The sequence below is a fragment of the Lissotriton helveticus genome, chromosome 9, assembly GCF_964261635.1.
Source record: "Lissotriton helveticus chromosome 9, aLisHel1.1, whole genome shotgun sequence".
NCBI classification, from domain to species: domain Eukaryota; kingdom Metazoa; phylum Chordata; class Amphibia; order Caudata; family Salamandridae; genus Lissotriton; species Lissotriton helveticus.
In genome coordinates this window covers 930,757,642-930,778,086 of record NC_136070.1, presented here as the reverse complement: position 1 = coordinate 930,778,086, position 20,445 = coordinate 930,757,642, and the positions used below count along the sequence as shown (strand labels likewise).

General features: G+C 45.9%; 1 protein-coding gene across 2 annotated transcripts in view; it reads right to left on the bottom strand.

The window, feature by feature from the left end:
- Positions 1–19,166, bottom strand: part of RRP9 (ribosomal RNA processing 9, U3 small nucleolar RNA binding protein) — a 161,160-nt gene extending 141,994 nt beyond the window's left edge. Inside the window, exons 1-2 of one of the 2 annotated variants that reach the window (XM_078661144.1) lie at positions 19,062–19,166; positions 18,589–18,755 (exon numbers count right to left, since the gene is read on the bottom strand). In XM_078661144.1, coding sequence (XP_078517270.1) covers positions 18,589–18,684 — 96 coding nt within the window. In that variant the 5' untranslated portion in view covers positions 18,685–18,755; positions 19,062–19,166. The remainder of the gene's footprint in view (positions 1–18,588; positions 18,756–19,061) is intronic. The other variant, XM_078661145.1, reaches the window with a different exon arrangement.
- Positions 19,167–20,445: the final 1,279 nt, after the last annotated feature.

Sequence of the window (20,445 nt, the reverse complement as noted above, 5' to 3'; positions counted from 1 at the left end):
GCCTACTGATCAAGCGCTGCTGCAACACCATAGTTCTACTTAATAAAGAACCCTGGTTCCTGCAACTTGATAAATAGTTGCTGCTCTTGGAGGTTAATCACGTTTTCTGTGGAAGCACAGACCTTCTGCCCAATCAAAAAGTGCACTTCTGTCCACCAACATGTGGACAGAGCCAAAGTCCCTCTCTGGAGTGCTCCTGAAAGCCCTATAAGGCTTTAATTTTTTTAATTGTAGATTTTAGTTATTAGTGCTTAAAACCATTGAAGAGACATTGACGCGCTGTGCGGCATGCTACTCCAGGAACCCAAGGTTAGAGGTAAGCAGTTAGTAAAAAAAGATGTTTTCCTCTTCCTTGTGGATTAGTTGAGTTAAGATTAAGTGCTCATTGATATCCCAAGCATTTACTGTAATAGTTTTGAAACGGATGGATTTTTTGAAGTGGATCAATAAAAGTGAAGAAATTAATGTGTTATTGGGAGTTGTGGACATGTGCGCCTGTTGGAAGGAGTCGATGGAGAAAGGGGAGGAAGCGTTTGGAAAGGGTGTTTGGGAGTCCATGGTAGTCTGAGAGGTTCAGGATGAGTCAAAGTAGATGTATGGGTAGAGGTTGAAAAGGAAATTATTATGTTTTCTTTTATTTCCCCCTCCCCATAAGTACAGATATATAGCGACATACCCACTCTTCTAAATATTTAGAAATATGTATACATACGACACAAACACATTATGCTATATTATGTGCAAGGCACAAAATCTTCTATATAAATACCCACATGTATATACATGTGGAAATATTTATATGCCTAGACATTCATGTGTGTTCTTCAGAAATAAACATTATGCATGTCTTCCCGTAACTTGACCAGCACAATCACTATACAAAGTACAAATCAAAATATCTCCACCCAAGTACATATTCATAACGATGGGTCTATGCATACACATACATGTGCATGTAAAGTAGTAAATATATATATATATATATATATATATATATATATATATATATATATATATATATAGTTACATATATACTGAATTTTGTGTGAGTAATACTTTAATATTTTTTTAGATAATGTATTAAATTATAGTTGTTCCATCCTGTGCATATTATCGCTATAGGTTTCATTTGTTCAGAGTTTCGTGTTCACGTAGAAGACCCAAGTCTTGACTTACCTTATGAAGATGAGATGTCTGTCACTTGATATTATGTTTTGGAGTAGCGAATTCCATAATTTGGCTACTTAGAGAAAGATGTTTCACCCGGTTAAGGGTGAAGGTACTTTGTTGTATGCCGTACGTGATGTGATTTTTTTTCCTCATGAAACGTGGTTCTTTCCCATGCATTGCTTTGTGGCTGATACAAAGAAGCTTAAAGGTGGATCTTCTAGCAACTGGTAGCCAATGTGGGGCCCTCAAGGCAGAGGAGATATGTGCTTAAAGCTTTACATGTAGAAGTAGTAAGGCAGCAGAATTCTGAATTCTCTGTAATTTCCCCATAGTTGTCTGAAGATATCCGGGATATAGGCCGAAGCAATTATCTCTTGCCCTATCAACATTTGATGGGACAAGAGGGATAGTTGCTACGACCTTCTGAGGGAATCCTGTGTGTAGGAAGATGAGAAGGTTTTTCATTATGAGAAAGTCTGATATGGCTACTTTATCCATTTTGGCATTCTTAGGCAGCCTGGAGCCCATGGTAATTCTGAGGTTTCTTAACTCACTGGATATTTACAGTGGTGGTCTCAGGTCACTAAACAACGCACAGAGTGGGACATAGGTTTTCCAGTTCCATCAGGTGATCATTTCTGGTCTGGGCACATTCAATTTGAGGTGACTTCAGGTCATCCACTGACAAACAGCCTGGAGGCAACTGAAGATTATGGAGTTTCCAATGTCTTAGGGGCTTTCCAATTTAAGACATAGCTGTGTGTCAACCGTTTTTAGCAGGTGAACAGAAAATCATTGATAATATTTGGTTATTATTTCATGTACATTTTAAAGAGAATGGATGAGATGAGAGCGCATTGAGGGACCCCTGCTTTCATGCTGTAGCATATAGATGAGAGAGAAGGAACATGGATGACAATTGTCTAGTCTATAAGTAGGTTGTGATTAAGCTACCCTGTATATCTGCTTTGTCAAGTCTTTTCATAAGTGTGTAATGATCAACTGTGTTGAACTGAGAGAAGAGGGGTCCCAGTGTGAAATTAGCAATTACAGCAAAGTATAATTAAAAAATAATAATACAATGACTGAATCTACACTGTTTATTATTCACAATGTAGATGTAAATTGGATATAGTATCCAGCAATAAACATTCCAAAGGTTGTACAGTGCCCCAAGGAACAAGGGAAGGTGATACGGTGAGGATAGTGTAGGTAGGGAATTGTGACAATAAAATCAGACAATGATGTAGACGCATTTGTAGGTCAATTGGAACAGACAAAAGAACATTAATTCAATACATTACTTGATCAAAAACATGCTCCACCTAATACATCAATTTTACAGTTTTGGCGTGAAGCTGATAGAAGAAAAAACAGTTGTCGACGTTTCGACCCTCAGGTTGTGCAGGGATTAATTGTGCCCTTGCTGGGGGTCTTCATCAGGACAGGGCGGGGGCAGGCAACCTAATTAGGCGTTGCTCATCATCACTGTAATAGTGGAGTGGACGGATTACCTCATTAGTGGGTACAGGGGATCATTTAAATTTAACGATCCGCGTTTGGGCAGGAATCAAATTAAAGGCCCGGGGACGCTGGGCAATGGAGATCCAGAGACGAATCCGAAAAGTGGTAAATGCAGTTGGCGTCCCTTCGTAGTTACAGGTGCTGCGATTATTATTTTAATAAGCACCGTCGAAGTCAGAGTGAATCTGGCGTCTCGTCTTGTCGACGAGACGCCAGATTCACTCGGACTTCGACGAGTCTGCTTTGGTTGTGTAATGGTTTGCCAGTTTGTCTGAAAATTGAGAAATGGGATGGATTCCTTCCATGCATTTTAGCTCAATAAACTCTAAGGGTATATTATTAAATTCTTTATTGGCACATCTTGCAATGAGGATTTTGCTTGAATAGTTTTTTTAATTGCAGATTTGTACATTTGGTTAGGTCTGTGTAGGTGTATTTTATCTATAGGGTTGTTTGTTTTGAGGCAGGTGCGTTGAAATGTTAGCACTTTGTTTTATCTTTGGTTAATTTTGCATTCATCCAACGAGCTTGCTTTTTTTGTCATGTTTAGATGTTTTAAGTGGTATTAAGATAAACTATATGGCTCCTTGAAGTTTTTGTTAACTGAATTTATTGTGTCCAGATCTGTGCTTTAGGTAAGTTGGGTTTGTAGGTTCTCAATATTCAGTTTGTTTTAAGGTCGATGTTTAGTTAGAGGTAAGGTGGGTTTAGCTGGGGTGAGTTGTGGTATCTTGTGTTGGAAGGTACCAGGTGGTGGTGGTCTGACCACATGACGTAAGTAATATTGTGGAACATGACTAAGTCTGGGTTGGAGAAAATGGCTTCTAAGAAATGTCCTGCAATGTGGGTAGGTTTGAGAATGACCTGATATAGGTGGTGTGTGTCTAGGCTAGTGATGATCGTTCTGGGTATGGCAGATAAGGTTAGTTAAACCACATGTTCAGATCACCAAAGAAACATTGGTTTGCATTTAGTGTAAAAAGGTTTGAAAGGGTCTAGAAAAGGTACATGGGAACATTCTATTGCTGGGTGGCGGATTGTAATGAAGGAGAAAGTTACAGGAAAAAGGTTGGAGTAGGGTTTCATGTCACAGAGGGCCTCACAACCTTGTAAGGAAACCTATTCAGCTTTAGAGAGATTTGATTTTCCTAAAAACGTGATGGTTAACCTGCCTCTTCTTTTGCCTAAGCGAATGTGAATCAAAGTTTGGTAAGACAGGATTGTGCAATACTGCTGCCATATCTTTCCCCAGACATGATTCGGTGATGAAGAGCCGGGTTTTGTATCTTTCAATATGTCAAAGATGTCGTACTTGTTTTTAGAAATAGATCAGACATTGATTTGTAGGCTGCTTAAAGAATTTGTTTTGGATGTGATATGATGTGATTTTGCTCCACAGGAGGGAGAGTATTGTCCTTTGAAGTGTGTTATTTGTAATGGTGCTATTTGTAGCATGACAAAAAAAGTGTTTGTAGGCGTGGTTATCCTTGTTCAAAAGGTTTAGAAGATAGTTTGTGGGGTTTGTGGGGTATGTGTGCATCAGTGGTGGATTCAGGTGATGGCCTGGAGATGTTTCTGAAAGCTAGTGGTAATTATGTGGGCATTTCTACACCATAAAGGGCTAGATGTAGGTAATCACAATTTACCGATTCTTAAATACCGAATTTTACCGATTCGGTATTTAAGAATTGGTAAATGGGATGTAGGTAATAAATCGGTTAAATTTCCCAATTCGGTGATATTCCTGATTACCAAATCGGTAATACCGATTCGGTAATGAGGAATACCTTCCTATTCATTCCTATGGGCCTGGAGGCCCATATGAATGAATTGGAAGCCATTCACTATTAACGATTCGGTAAATACCGAATCGGTAATAGCGGGAGAATATTCAAGGGTGGCAGGGTGTCACATTGACACCCTGTTGCACCCCTGAATCGTGCATGTGTGCACATGTGACGCACATACATGCCCTAAGGGCATGTATGTCTGCCACATGGCACTTTTAAAAAAGCAAATAATTGCTTTTTTAAAAGGTATTCGGTATTTACCACCAACTTGTAGTTGGTGGTAAATAACGAATCCTTAAAGCAGAAATGCACTCACTCGAGTGCTTCCTACATAGGTTTTAAGGATTTGGTAATGTACCAATTCCTTATAATAACGAATTGTTAAATGACCGAATCCTTATTTTGGGCTGCCTACATTGGAAAGGGCTAAATACCGGTCGGTAACGGGAAAATTACCGATTTTCGGCCATTACCAAACGGTATTAAGCTACCTACATCTGGCCCTAAGTTCTTTAAATGATGGACAGCAATTTTAATATGAACAAGAAAAAGTAGCACCGCAATAATAGAATAGCACTCCTACTAATGCACAGACATTTGATAACTTAATTTTTTTTTTTAATTGCACAGTTAAGCGATAGTTCTGATTTGGTGCTGCATACCCCACTGTTAAGATGACCATTTGCCAGAAAGGCATGCCGACTCCTGGACTAAGAATGTAAGAATTTAACAGATGTCTAGCAGCTCTTCTATGGTGCTTTGAATTAATGAAAACTGTACCATTTATTATTGTTAATGGTTTTTTATAGAGGAACATACCCCACAAAAAGGTCTTAGTGCCAGAAAGGAATACCTAATTGATACCAGAAACATGGCAAGAGACAATAAACAATCTAGACAGCACAAGTCGTAGAGACTCGACATATACAACCATCTATAATTGAAAGCCAGCGAATTGCTTTGCTTGTAAGTGCAATAGGGTTATGCTTATTCAGTTTAACCAATGTTTTCACAGTCATGGTTTGAAAGTGCCGTCATTTATTTAACAGATTTTCGTGGTACCCAAATACAAGCTACTAGCATAATCTATACAGAATACTACAGTATCCAAAATAACATGCCCTCTATGAAAAACGGGTACAGATGATGGAAACGAAATCTAGGCCTCTTACCTAGTGTGATTATCATCATTAGTCTACCCAGTCAACTACAGCTCTACATGGCATATTAAGTTAGAATTAGATAATAAGGTGAAAGTTAGCCCTAAAAGATGGAATGGTTATCATTTAACAATCAGCAGATACACAGCACACTCATTGGTGGAAACTGCATTTTCTTTGTGGTTTGGCACATTGGATTAGAATACCCTGGCTTTCTCCTACACTTCGATCAATATGTGGGAATTAAGGAATCTCAGGGGCAGATGATTCACAGTGATACCAGAGACACCATCTTTGGATGTGCATAGGGTGAGGATGAACTGTGTGACAAACTCAACGAGTGGGCTGTACCTCTACTTCATGCCTAAGAAAACTGAACTGTGAATACAGTATTTCCCATTCTATGCACCAAACCTCTGGTGAAAACATTGAGGCTTTCAGCATTTATCTGAATGCTGCCAAGAACTTTACATGGGAAAAATTAAACAGTGAGAATGTACTTAAATAGCAGATCAAAACAAGATGTGAGCTTCCTCACCATCTCCTCTCAAGAAACTTCAAGTTCCCTGTTGTGCGTGCCCAAACTGTGAGTGCCTGGTATCCATGTTTTTGAATTTTGGCCCCAGCCTTGAGCCAATCTAGTATATGCGTGAATGGCTAAGCCTACATTTGATATAGTCCAGTTCTGGATCAGGAGCTGAACACCAAGCGTGCCCTCCACCTTGGCAGAGGACTACAGTCCTCATCATGGGTTTGTGCATGTTGGTGGCACCTCAACGTGTTTTTGAGCAATATTAGCATGAGCAGACCTATTTGTCACAAGAGTCGAGGCCTTCTGGTCAACTCATGTACTGTTCCTCAAGGTTACCAATAAACCTGAATCCTAGATCTAGAGTGCTTTTAAAGGTGTATGTTGTGTGTGGTAAGCATGGTAGACACAGAACGACTGAGTGAACCCGAGTGGCACAGGCTTGTGGTTTCCATTTTGAAACCCTCTGGCCTGATTATGTACAAAAGGCCGAGGTGAGGCCACCTTCCCAGACAGTGAAAATGTATTGCTGACATTCCAGCGGCTGGAGGGAGGGTACCAATACATCACTTGGAACTGGTCTTGAGATAAACTGTCTTCCCTGTCCTGGAAAGCATTGAGAGTACTGCAGGAAGAAGTGGGGGTGGGGGATGGGTGAGGGGGTAGCTGAATACTAGTGTGGACAAGAGCAGTTGGCCATGGGTGCTGCAGGTACACCGGGGGATTGTGAACAGCCTAACTGGCCAGCTCCCGACTTGAATTAGACATGGACACTGAAGCGGAGGGTTCACAGCACTGCTGAAGTGTAAGAGTGCCCAAGAAGAGTCACCCATGGGCCCTCCCACTGCATCCATGGTGTTGGTCTATGTATGCCTGAATGGTCTGCGCTGCTGTTGTAGTAAAAAACGGACCTACATCACTTGTTTTTGTGCCAGAGTGGCTCTTCACATAGCTGCGGATTTTTCCACTTGCATCATAGGGGTTGCTCCTAAGAATAAATGTCAAACGTTTTGGCACTCACCCAATTGTATTATAGTGACCTAGACTATGGCTAGCTCTTGGTACTTGACAATTGTGTACTTACACACTACTGCGCAGGAAATTAAAGTTGCTACTCTGAAACACTTGCAAGTGTGCTAAAGCAACTGAGTGGCAGCCAGTGTCACTATCCCCAAAAGTCCAGATCTGATCCACTGCGCCTCTGACCTGGTCGCCCCCCTGCTCCTCTCCGCGCCTGCCACTGCAGCCCTGCTTACCTTCTGAGAGTTCTTCGCCGACGCCGCCAGCAGCGCCCCAGCCGCCGCTGGGCCGCCCGTCTGCCGGTCCCGTTCCCGCGCCTCCTGCCTGCGGCCCCGCCCCCCCGCCACACGATTTGTAATAAAAGTAAGTAAAACGGAATCCAAATTGTATCGGTAAAGAGATCCTTTATTGTGCAGCCAGTGAACTTCAGCGCAGCAGTTAAATGCCGTTTCTCTGTCCCGCAACGTTATTTAACCCCAGCGTTACCTTCAAACCACAACACGGACACGCGATCCAAACTTGCATGCAAACCGCAACATTCAAACCACAACATACAGACACGCGGCACACACACACATTCAAACCATACACATTATATATTGTTTGTGAATGACGCGCGTGCGTTCACGCGCGTCATTTCAAACAATAACCATACACTACACACCTCCCTCTTTTTTTTTTTTTTTTTACAAGAACAAAGTCATTGAACCTTGATGGAATTCTGCGATACCTTGAACTTCTTAGTAACTCTTGCGAATTGGAATCACAACCAATGGAAACAGTAGATGGTACAGATGACTTTGAATCATTAGCATCAACATCCAAAAATACATTGAATGAGTCATCATCATCCGAAATCACTTTGGATGAATCATCTTCAGGGGATTCCTTGCTGATATTATATTTTGAAACTCGGCTAAAATGCCAAACACTTCCATCAAACACCCTTACCGCATTCTTAAATACTTCAACAACTTTAACAGGATCAGACCACTTCACTAGTCCTTTATGTACATAACTGCCTTTTTTTAATCTCACAAAATCACCTACACGAATAGGCACACAACTCCTTGTTTCCACTTTTGACATATCCTTCTTCATTTTTTCCTTATAAACATGAACCTTCCTGCGAATTTCTTCAAAATCAATTTCCGCAAAATCAATACGATTACTATCCTTGTTCTTTAACCACCAAGGAACCAAATTAGTACTGGGTTTACGCCCTCTCAACATCTCAAAAGGAGATAGCAAGGCAAACCTGGGACTCAAGCAACTGGTGACCACCCCCACCCACCTCGCCGGACACACACTCGACGCCGTCTTCTCATCAAGCAAAGACATCGCCTTCAGCCACGCCACAGGACTCCACTGGACGGACCACAGCTGCGTCCACTTCACCTTCAGAAGAACGACGACCCACCACCACCTGCAACAGGTTGCCCGAAGAAGCTGGAACAAGATCACAGCCGACCAGCTCGCCGCCTCCCTGAGGCAGCACCCTCCCGCCAGCTCAGCGAACCCCAGCCAGGCCGCCGACAACCTCACGAAGTGGATCAGCAACTGCGCGGACGATCTCGCCCCTCTGAGGACCCCGCCCAGCAGACCCGGCAGCAAGAAAGCCCCATGGTTCACCGACGAACTCAAGAGCTCCAAGAAGAACTGCCGAGCCCTCGAGAAAGTCTGGAGAAGGGAACCAACACCGGACAACATGACCACCCTCAAGCTTGCCACCCGGAAGCACCACCAACTGATCCGCGCCACCAAGAACACTGCATTCAAGGACAGACTGGACAACAACGCACACAACTGCAAGGAACTCTTCAACATCGTGAAAGAGCTCTCCAACCCCAACGCAGGAAACAACGACATCACCCCATCGCAAGACCTCTGCAACTCCCTCGCCTCCTACTTCCACAACAAGACCGCGGACATACACAACAGCTTCAGCAGTCAACCATCGCACACAACGACCGCAGCAACGCCACCCACCACCACCCTCCGCGCCTGGACTCCGATCAGCACCGATGACACCGTCCGCATGATGAACTTTATCCACTCCGGATCGCCGACCGACCCCTGCCCTCACCACGTCTTCAACAAGGCCGACACTGTCATCGCACCCCACCTGCGGGACATCATCAACACCTACTTCGACACCGCCACCTTCCCGGAGAGCTGGAAGCACGCCGAACTCAGCGCTCTACTAAAGAAACCAACAGCGGACCCCACCGAACTCAAGAACTACCGCCCCATCTCGCTCCTCCCGTTTCCAGCCAAAGTCATCGAGAAGACCGTCAACAAACAGCTGGCCGCCTTCCTCGAGACGAATGGATCCCTCGACCCGTCACAGTCTGGCTTCCGAGCCAACCACAGCACCGAGACCGCCCTCATCGCTGCCACCGATGACATCCGAGCCCTGATGGACAACGGAGAAACAGCGGCCCTCATCCTCCTAGACCTCTCCGCCGCATTCGACACTGTCTGCCACCGCACCCTAGTGCAACGCCTCAGCAACGTCGGAATTCAAGAGAAGGCACTGGAATGGATCGTCTCCTTCCTCGACGGAAGAACACAGAGAGTCCGTCTACCACCGTACAAGTCAGAGGCCACCGAAGTCATCTGCGGCGTCCCTCAAGGATCCTCGCTGAGCCCCACCCTCTTCAACGTCTACATGAGCCCCCTCGCGCCCATCGCGCGCCAACACAACCTGAACATCATCTCCTACGCCGATGACACCCAGCTGATCCGCTCACTGACCAACGACCCCGCCGCTTCCAGAGCCAACCTTCACGAAGGGATGAAAGCCGTAGCCGAATGGATGACGACCAGCCGCTTGAAACTCAACTCAGACAAGACGGAAGTCCTCATCCTGGGCTCCTCGCCCTCCGCCTGGGACGACTCCTGGTGGCCCCCCGCCCTGGGCTCCGCACCCACACCGACAGACCACGCACGCAACCTGGGCTTCATCCTGGACTCCTCCCTCTCCATGACCAGACAAGTCAACGCCGTCTCCTCGTCATGCTTCAACATCCTGCGCATGCTACGAAAGATCTTCCGGTGGATCCCCACCGAGACCAGGAAGACGGTCACCCAGGCCCTCGTCACCAGCCGACTGGACTACGGCAACGCCCTCTACGCCAGAACCACCGCCAAGCTCCAGAAGAGACTCCAGCGGATCCAGAACGCCTCAGCCAGACTCATCCTCGACATCCCCCGACGCAGCCACATCTCCGGACATCTGAGAGACCTGCACTGGCTCCCCGTCAACAAGAGAATCACCTTCCGTCTCCTCACCCACGCACACAAAGCCCTACACGACCAAGGCCCGAGCTACCTCAACAACCGCATCAACTTCTACGCTCCCAAACGCCACCTCCGATCAGCCAGTCACGCCCTCGCCGCCGTCCCCCGCATCCGAAGATCGACAACAGGAGGAAGGTCCTTCTCCCACCTGACCGCCAAGACCTGGAACTCCCTCCCGACCGCGCCTGACCCAAGACCACCTTTCCTTCAGGAAGAAGCTCAAGACCTGGCTTTTCGAGCAGTAGCAGCACCCCCCCCAAGCGCCTTGAGACCCTCCGGGTAAGTAGTGCACTATATAAATGTCCATGATTGATTGATTGATTGATCCAGCCACGGCTGCTCAAGATCACCTGAAAGCAACCCAATTGTCAACCCTAAACTTGAGCCTAAAAGAGGACTGAATCAGCACTTTATTCTAAGGAGGCCCAAATGACTTGCACCCAGATCACCCATCCGGAAGAAGGAAGCCTGACTTCGAAGGTTGAGCCCACGTGCAATCCACACCTGCCTGCTAACAAGCAGCCGCATGGATTGATCGCGGCCAGCAAACCTACTCCCCATTGAAGAAGGAGCATGGACTGAAGAGCGGGAGGTCGATGTCAGGACTGCGGCAACCCAAGAATCAGGGAGGAAGAATGAGAGCTATTAGTTCCAAAGACTGACAAAGAGGGAAAAATGCTGCATTTGCATTACTTCCCCACCAGAGCAACCCTACAGTAAAGCGAGGAAGGTGTAAGGGGATAGAGTGAGAAAGGGACAGGCTTACCTGAGAGCAATAGCCTCACACACAACAGATATTTGAGACTTTTTTGTGTTAGTTTGCAGTATTGAGTGTTTGTGGTTTTGTAAGAAAGTGCCCTCTTTTTGCATGGTTGCCCCAACTTTTTACTAAACTGCTGATGAGTTAGAGTGTGCCCGGGGTTCCTGCCAAACAGGTACCCAGGGTCTATGTTCTTTCCCTAAAACTGCATTTAAAACAAAACCAAGTTGGCACTCTTTGGCTCCAGGTCAGTCCCTTGTAAATGGTACCACAGGTACCAAAGGGCACTGTGGTCAGGGAAGACCTCTAAGGGCTGCAGCACTTATTGTGCCACCATTAGAGGTCCTGTACCTTAACACACATACGCTGTCTTTGAAGGCTGCATGTTTTGGTGCAGAACCAAGTGAAGAGTGGACATGGCACACAGCTCTGTGTGCCATACCTACAATCCACTGCCCTGACATAGGCCAGCCACCCCTCTAGCTGGCCAGTCACCCCTCTAGCTGGGAGCACGATATCAGTGGTGAGGGTACAGGTGCATGAGCCCTGTACCCCTACAGTGTCCAAGTCAATTCTTACACATTGTAAGTGCAGTAATGCCATTAAGAGTATATGGTGCTGGGTGTTTGTCATTAAGAACTCCACAGTACCATAATGGCTTTACTGAAAACTGGGAAGTTTGGTATCAAACTTATCAGCACATTAAACCCACACTGTTGCCAGGGTGGGTTTAATGAAAAATGCACACAGAGGGCATCTTAAGAGATGGCGCTTAAAAAATGACCTAACACTAGTGTCAAGCCTGAGTGGCTGCTCGCCAACTGCCACCACCAGACATTTTTATGGACCCCTGGGTCGATAGCCTGCGGCTGTGGGGTGGGGTGACTGAAACAATGCACATCCTGGGACGAGGTGCTAAGCCTCCTTCCCCAGGATGGGCAGGGTCCACGAAGGCTAAGCTTCAAAGGCTTGCTGCCTTTCGGAGCTTCCCCAGCAGCGGCTTCCAGAAACTGGCCCCCACCGGTTCTGACCCCCACTTTGGGAGGGAGAATCGGCGGGAAAATCAAGTGAGGAAGGGAGGTGTGCCCACCTCTGCCAAAGCCACCCCTCAGGTGGGGGAGGCAAGGTGAAGCAAAACTCTCAGACCCCGCCATCTTGCAGATGGGGGGACCCAGCCAACCAGAGTGAGGCATATGCCCCTTCCCACTGGAGGGTGGCATAATAGGGGGTGTACCCACCCCAAGGAAGGGACCCATTGGTCCCAATCTTTACCTACATGTAACTCCCTTAAATCTAGTATTTAGGGGCAACCCCGAATCTTGCCTCTTCAGACAAGTGCCGACCAAGAAGAAGAGAAGAAGAAGGACCGAAGAGCTGTGCTGCAAATAAGATGGAGGACGTCCACTGACTTGGCACCAGCCCTACCCACCTGTCCTCACCTCGAACCTGTTCCAGAGAAACTCCATGGTGTGTCCTGCAGCCAGCAACCTCAAGAACCCAGAGGACCTGCCCTGTCTTCCACAAGAAAGGCTGTCTCCCGTGAGAACTGGATTTGCTCACCCACAGACTCTGGCTCCAGCCAAATCTGGAGTCTGCACCACTCTGCTCCCATCGCCTATGGATCGAGTTTGAGTGGCCCAACACCACAAGGAGGTCTCCCTGACGATCCTGACCTGAGATCTAGAGATCACTGACCTGCCTCGAATTTCCAAGTGAAGCCTGCATGCTCTTTCTGGAGGATCCCCCAACCGTGACCGGAGCTGGTAAGAAAACCAGTCGCCTAAAGACACCACAACACCTGACGCCCCACAGCCTTGGGTGGCCCAACCGACAGTGACGCAGCATCCCCAGGCACCTCAACTTATCTCTCCAACCAGTGGTCACCTCCAGAAGATCTTCGTCCGCGAGCCTGCAGTCTTTGTTGCAACCAGAGAATACCCATTGAAAACAGGGAACCAGTTGCCAAAACAGCCCCCTGCACACAGCCACCCGTGCGGGTGTACTTTGGGTTCTAACTTGGACCCCTCTTTGCCCTGAGCCCAACACCAGGAGCTTTACTCCCACAACCCTGTGGCCAGCTTGTGAGCAGCCACCAACTGGAGGTCCCCTATCCCCCATTGGATAACACTGGGCCTTAGCACTCTGCACCCAGCCACCCTAGTGCCGCCGATGGTGTTTTGAGACTGCATCCTTAACCCTGGTTCTAACCCCAGAATACCAACTACCACAAACTTATACTTATCTGTAAATCGATAACTCAATTTCCTTCCATAGGATTGCATTGACTGCTTTTTCCTAAAAATAGTTGTGTAGAGTTGGTTTTGTATGAAACATTGAAAAATTGCAAATGACTAAAAACTGTTTTACTTACCTCTTCTATAAGAAATGTTCCAGTGTGATATGTAAGCATATCACATGGAGTAGAAAATGTAATCCATAAAGTAATCAAAAGTAATCTAACAATAATTTCCACTGTATTGAAAGCATTTACAAACCTGTAACAAAGACATTTTCATTCAGCTTGCTTGTATTGTTCAACCTGCCTTCAAACATACCATTTACACTAGAAAATAAACATAACCAAATATTTTTATACAAATAAAATTGGTTCATTCTTGGAGTGTGTGACATAATTTGCTGATTGAGTGTGTATGCTTAACACTACCCGCTGATAAAACCTTACTGCTTGCCCACACTACCACAAAAAGAGAGTAAGGGGCTATCTACTTTTACCTCTGCCTACCTTTGGGGTTCCACTGGACTCAGTGCACACTATACCTCATTTTTGGTATAGTATATACAGAGCCAGCTTCCTACAGGTGTATAACTAATTTTCCTTTTATTAAGCAAAGCACTGGCTTGGCCAATAACAATGTGTTGTTGAATGTCTCCCATTTCCCAGATGCTACAAGCTGACAAGAGGTCAAGTCTTCCCAGGGAAAAACCGTGTACTGAAAAAAAACAACAAAAATACAAAGGTAGCTATGGCCAGTAAAACAAATGATGTTGTTGGTCCAATCCTTGTGTGCACTAGGCGACCATCAACCATGACTAAAGATGAATTTTCTAAAGGGCTTGGAACATTAAACTCAGCCTAATCACACTAAAAATAATGACAGGCGAGTTAACAAATTTCCCTCCATAGACCCTTTTCACATGATGCGGTCATACAAGAAGCATGAAGGAAGGCTCTATGTTGCTGAAGTGGGCACTCATGCAAAATGTTTACTGAGAGTCTAGTCTAACATCAAGATACGGTTTGTCTGTTGTAAACACCTGATCTCACTGACTGCTTTGCCAACCAGAATGAAAGTTGAGAATTCTTTTTTAATTATGGGTGGCCACAGTTTCACAAGTGATGGAGCAAGAAATAGGCAACTGAAGCAGAATATTTTTCACTAGTGCCTGGACTCGTCCCATGGTTGTCCCAGATTGTTTTTGTGCACACAATATTTTCTGGTGGCAGATTAGATCCCGCGCAGAAACAGCCCAACCAGGCAATCCAATGCACAGCCACTTTGCTTTCCACATCCTGGACATGATTTGTCAACTCAGTGGGGCTCAGATATTTTCTATGCATGATCTGAACAAAGGTTGTAACCAGCAAGGTCGAAAGGCTTCCTCTTTGAGCAAATCACAAATTTCACCATGTATGTAGAGTGTACTACAGATATGGGTGTCTGAATTTTGGTCTGTTCTCAGGGACATCAAAAAGATAATCAGTCACGTTCCATCCAAACTTTTTTAACTGCATTGACATAATCTTGGTGTATGGGAAGTCTCAGCAGGAACAAAAGACGTTTCGGTATGCGGTACACTGGTCACAGTGAATCTTACTCTTTACAAAGTAAAGCGTACATTCTGCAAACCATTGATAAAATTCTAGAGACATAATTTCAGAAAATGAAATGCAACTAGGTCCAGCAAACACAGAAGCCTTTACTCTAGTGCAAGCGCCAGTACACAACATGTTTTCACTCACTCATAGGAATTATCTGCATTCAGGAGTTTTTCTATCACAGTACCCTTTAATTACACTTCATGAAAAATGACGTATATATAAGGCCTGGAGTATAAACAGCTTGATGCCATCATACACTACATTGCAGAAGCATATCACAAGGCCCACCACAACCCCACATTTCAGACTGAACTTAATGTGAATATCAGTCCGTGGGCTATGCTGGCCTAGCACAAACAAGGCCACAAACTTACTGAGTGATTTGTTTCATATGGTAACTTGAATGTGACTGCACCTGAGAAGCTTACTCTGAAGCTAAAAATGAGCACCAAGAAGAGGTTTGGGCATGTGAGCATTTTCACCTTCTTGGACATAAGAACTTCATCGTTATATGAGCTAATCAAGTACTGTAGGAGGCTGGCTCTGTATATACTATACCAAAGTAATGAATGTGCATAGAGTCCAGTGGATCCAGAGAGGATTAAGTAGGTAATACTTAAAGCTCTATTTGTGGAAGTGTAGTCGAGATGTTAGGCCTATCAAAGGGCTGTGTTAAGCATTTGTTGTACACACTCAGGCAAGGAATGATTACACACGCTCAAAGACTGAATCCGAGACCAATTGTTTAGTATAAAATATATAACTTTGTTGTTTTATTTTAGAACCAAGAGGAACTCAGTAACAGGTAGGTAACAGTTTCAAGAATAGCAATATACTGTTCAAGCTGCAGTAGGAATTGTTTTGCAAGGCAGTAAGAATGCTTTACAGTTCTAGAAATATGTTTGTATTGTCAATCAGAAACAGTAGAACTTGGCAATTGCAAAAGATGGACACGTAAATGTAACTGGAGAAAATGCAATCCAATGTGTGGAAAACAGGTATATGCATTAACAGGTAAGTGCGTGACTTAGACAAGAGGAGCAGGTTGCAGGTAAGTACCCGCAGTTTTAGGGCACAGGCCCCAGGAGTTAAGGTGAGCACAGAGGGGGGGGGGACACAAGGCAGCACCAAAGCTACACCACCAGCGGCACAGGGGTTGCCCAGTGCAAATCAGCGGCGGGCGCCCAATGCTCTACAATGGAGCATCTCGGTCGCACAAAGAGGCTACAAGCTCGGACCAGGAGGCTGGATGAAGGTGACCACTGGCTTAACAGGTAAGTTGGGATGCAGGGCAAGGCCTGGGCACAGTCGGCTGGGCTCCCCAAGGTCAAGAGCTGAGGATGCAGGGGTGCCTTTTGGTGTCGAAGTTTTGCTACCAGAGCCAGTCGCGGTCAGGGGTATCCTTCGTGTTGAGGCTGCAAGCGACTTTGAGGGGTCCAGGAGAGATCAGTCACTGATGGGCATTTCCACTAGCTGGAGAGGGCCTTGCCAGCATAACAAAGGGCAGGAAGCCTTTGAGGCTCACCATCCTGAATGCTGTTCTTGCTTGGGGGTAGGTGAGAATTATTTACACTCCAAGCAGGCTGTGTTGACTCACGAGAGAATAGGGGCTCCCACCTCAGAAGATCAGAAACATGACTGTGTGTGGCAGGCTGGTGCAGAACAATCAGCTGCACACTAGAGAGTTGGATGTTTTTCAGGTGGCATCTCTAAGATGCCCTCTGAGTGCATTTTGCAATAAACCTAACACTGGCATCAGTGTGGGTTTCTTATGCAGAGCAGTTTGATACCAAAACTCCTTAGCACTTAGTGAAGCCATCATGGAGCTGTGGAGTTCGTAATGACAAACTCCCAGCCCATGTACTCAATATGGCTCCACTGCACTTACAGTGTCTATGAATGGGCACAGACACTGTAGGGGCATATTGCTCATGTAGCTAGATTCTCACCTGTGGTATAGTGCATCCTGTCTTACTGCTGTGAGGTCTGCTAGAGGGGTGACTTGCCTATGTCACAGGAAGTGGTTTATGGGCATGGTACACAGGGATGTGTGCCATGTCAACTCATGTTTTGTCTGCACTAAAACACACAGTCTGCTATGTTAGTGTGCATGTGTGTGGTGAGGGGTCGCTGAGGGTGGCATAATACATGCTGCAGCCCTTAGAGACCCTTGGTACCAGTGGTACCATGTACAATATGTGGGCCAGAGGTGTGTCAATGATGGAAACAAAGGTACTGTCTTGGGAAAGAACACAGGCACTGGGAACCTGATTGGCAGGGACCCAGTGCACACTCAGTCAAAGTGCATCAGAAATCTTGCAAAAAGTGAGAAGGTGGGGGGGTACTGCAACAGAAACCTACTTTGCTACAAGTACCAATTTCTATCTTTAGGAACCTAAAAGCCAATAGATGTCTTGGTCTTGTGATTAGAGACTACAGGTTTCATTCATTCACAGACCGGGGGAAAGACAGCAGGCCAGCTGCTTCGAGATTGCCCCTGCCATACACAGCATCGAGACCACTGATAGCTGAGAAACACGTTCACTGGGACTCTCTCGGTCACTCTCAGTGACGGAGAACACGAGACTGCACCAAGGAGACACAAATACAGCATATAGAGGGGGTTAGGGTATCAGCATGTTCATAGAGAGTTAACATGCCACAAAGAGGCAGGCGTTCGTACACTGAGGAACCGAGTCATCAATGTGGCTCATGGAGACCACAAAATAAATCACACAAGCAAAACAGTTTTTGTTGAAACATATGTTCTGGTTATCACTAGTGGACAAAAGAGTGAGAGAAATTTTCAGCACGTCTTGTCAGCCAAACTCAGATCAAATACATCTCACCGGAACCCCTACTGATATCTCGACACTTGCAAGGCGTATGGGAGGAGACCACAATCGGTTTTGGGTTCCATGGTCAAACGAACACCTACTGGCAATCACGAGCCTGTACTCCAGTGTCTAAGGATTCATGGCAATGTCCAATCACTTAGTAGAAGTTGTGTTTACAGAATTCAACAAGATGTTATCCACACGTGAACTTACTGGCTGGAGTTGTTAAATGGGGGCATTTTTCAATGCGCAGTAATTCCCAACCATGAAATTCCATCATGGGACAGGTACTAACCTCCGCAAATAAGAAAAAAAGCATAGAAGAACGTTTCCTGGGCCCTCTTAAGAAATGCATTGAGGTAGGACAGCTCGCTCACTAGAAGACCCTATGTATGCCCCGAGGACTTGCAGAGGCACCTCTCAAAACACCAAACTCATAGAACCTTGGACAACATTATGCAACACACTCATCATTGGTAAACACTAAAAGTGCAATAACCCCGCACTACTTTCTTGCTAAAGCCAAGGGGAGACAGTGGTCACATCCGTTCAGTGTCCAGGACAGCGCGGCACCGGGAGCGAACAAAAGTGAAAAAGCTCCAGGAAATGCAAGCGTGGAAGTGCGGCAGCGAGAGACTCTACTATACTTCTTACCTTCTTGCGTCTCTTTCCACCCCCTCCCCCGGCTGCAGCTCCGGTCCCGGTTCCGGGCGCTCGAACCGGTTTCTTCTTCACGAAAAAAGAAGACATGCTGCTTTGCTCGCTGTAATGCACATGCGCAACTTACACGTGCACGGTTCAACCATGGGCTCGCCTACCTTCTGCACTGTCAGAAATAGAAACAGAAGAAAGAACAGGCAGTTAGGGTGGCAAGCACGAAACTTGCGGCCATGTTGCATTCGTGTCACATCACATATGCCAATTGTGGTACTTCTTGGTATAATCAACAAAAAAATCAAATGTCAAAAATTCGCTCGTAAATTTAGAGGAGCATACTGAAATTACAAAAATATGCCTGGAGAGTGACACGCGTTATTTACATAAAATAAATGGAATATCACAGGGTACTGTCCCAGATTGATTGCAAAGGAAATAGTGTATCATGAAGCTTAAAAAAAGACGTTTACCTTCCTTGTTTGGTCGTTAGTTGTGTCACTCGTTCATTACCGGAACACCCATCCTATCATGGCCACTATTTTCTGTTCCATTTTGTTGTCCCTTCGCTGCTATGTTACATTAATGTCCCTCCAGGACCAGGCGTTTCCTGTAGCAAAGTAAAGTAAGAGGGATTGGCGGACGGGCATTAGGCCCCACCCACATTTTGACTATTGGGTATTATTAATCATTTGACTGGCCTAAGGTCGTCGTCTGGACAAACAGTTTTTTTTGTGCATATTTTATATAGCGCGAACGCGACCCGAAGGTATTGGAGTGCTTTACATGAGCACCGTATTTACATTACACATGCAGGCACGCCACGGGGAGATTAAGATTAACAAGGGATTGGTTTACGAAATATAAACGGAACGTACCTCTCGGAATTTAACTTACCTACCTAGTATAAGTGCAGCGTTCTCCGAGTAAATCTGCGTTTTACGAGGTTTAAACGTATATCCCCCTTGTCTGGCACTGAGGTACCATGGTAGTGGCAACAGGGAAGAAAGGATGCATGGTATGTTTAGTTGTGTGTTGCTGCTAAAATCCCCCCGTTACTTACCAGTAATCATTAATAACAAGCAGAATGCATTTCGGCGAAGCTGTTCTGCATCGTCAAAAAAAAAGTCATGACGCATGCATAGGCAGTCCTGTCAAGTGTCACGCAACAAGTGTGACGCTCATGCATTTCAGTGCGGTGTTCCGCATCAACCCACTGAAATGCATTGTCACGCATTTGTCACCTGCCAGCCGCACCACCAGCGGCGCCTGTGCACCGGCTCTCTGCTGCTCCCGAGAGATGGGCTGAGTTGCTGGGCTGAGTTCCTAAACAGTTAAACCATCTGCTCTCAGCCCTGGAGTGGCTGAGAGCGCTACAATGTATTAAATCTCACTCTGCCGTGCCCAGCTGCCTCCTTGTAGCCTGGCAACAATGCGGCAATATTCTGGCGCCGGCGCGGCTCGTGACTCATACTCGCACTGTTCCATGAATTAGGGGGTGGGGGCTGCCCTCTCAGCAGTCGATACTGCTGTCAGTCACTGTGACACATGGGGGCCGGAATTAATAATCCAGATGTGCCGTCACGTTTGGAGGAAAAGGAAGTAGGCAGAAGCGGCGGGAGACTCAATCTGAGTCAGTCCACGTCGAGACTCGAGTCTCTTTCTCATGGTCGCCAGTCCCGGCATGATCGATCGCATAGCGGTGGGCGCATAATACTAGTGCAGCCGGCTCAGCAATTGCTCTTCTCGCTCACAGGGTGCTAAAAAGTAAGTCGTGCCTCTCGTGTGAGAATCAATGACTTTATTTAATACCAGTAAGTTGCTGCTTGTGCTATAAATGAATTATAAATGAATTTG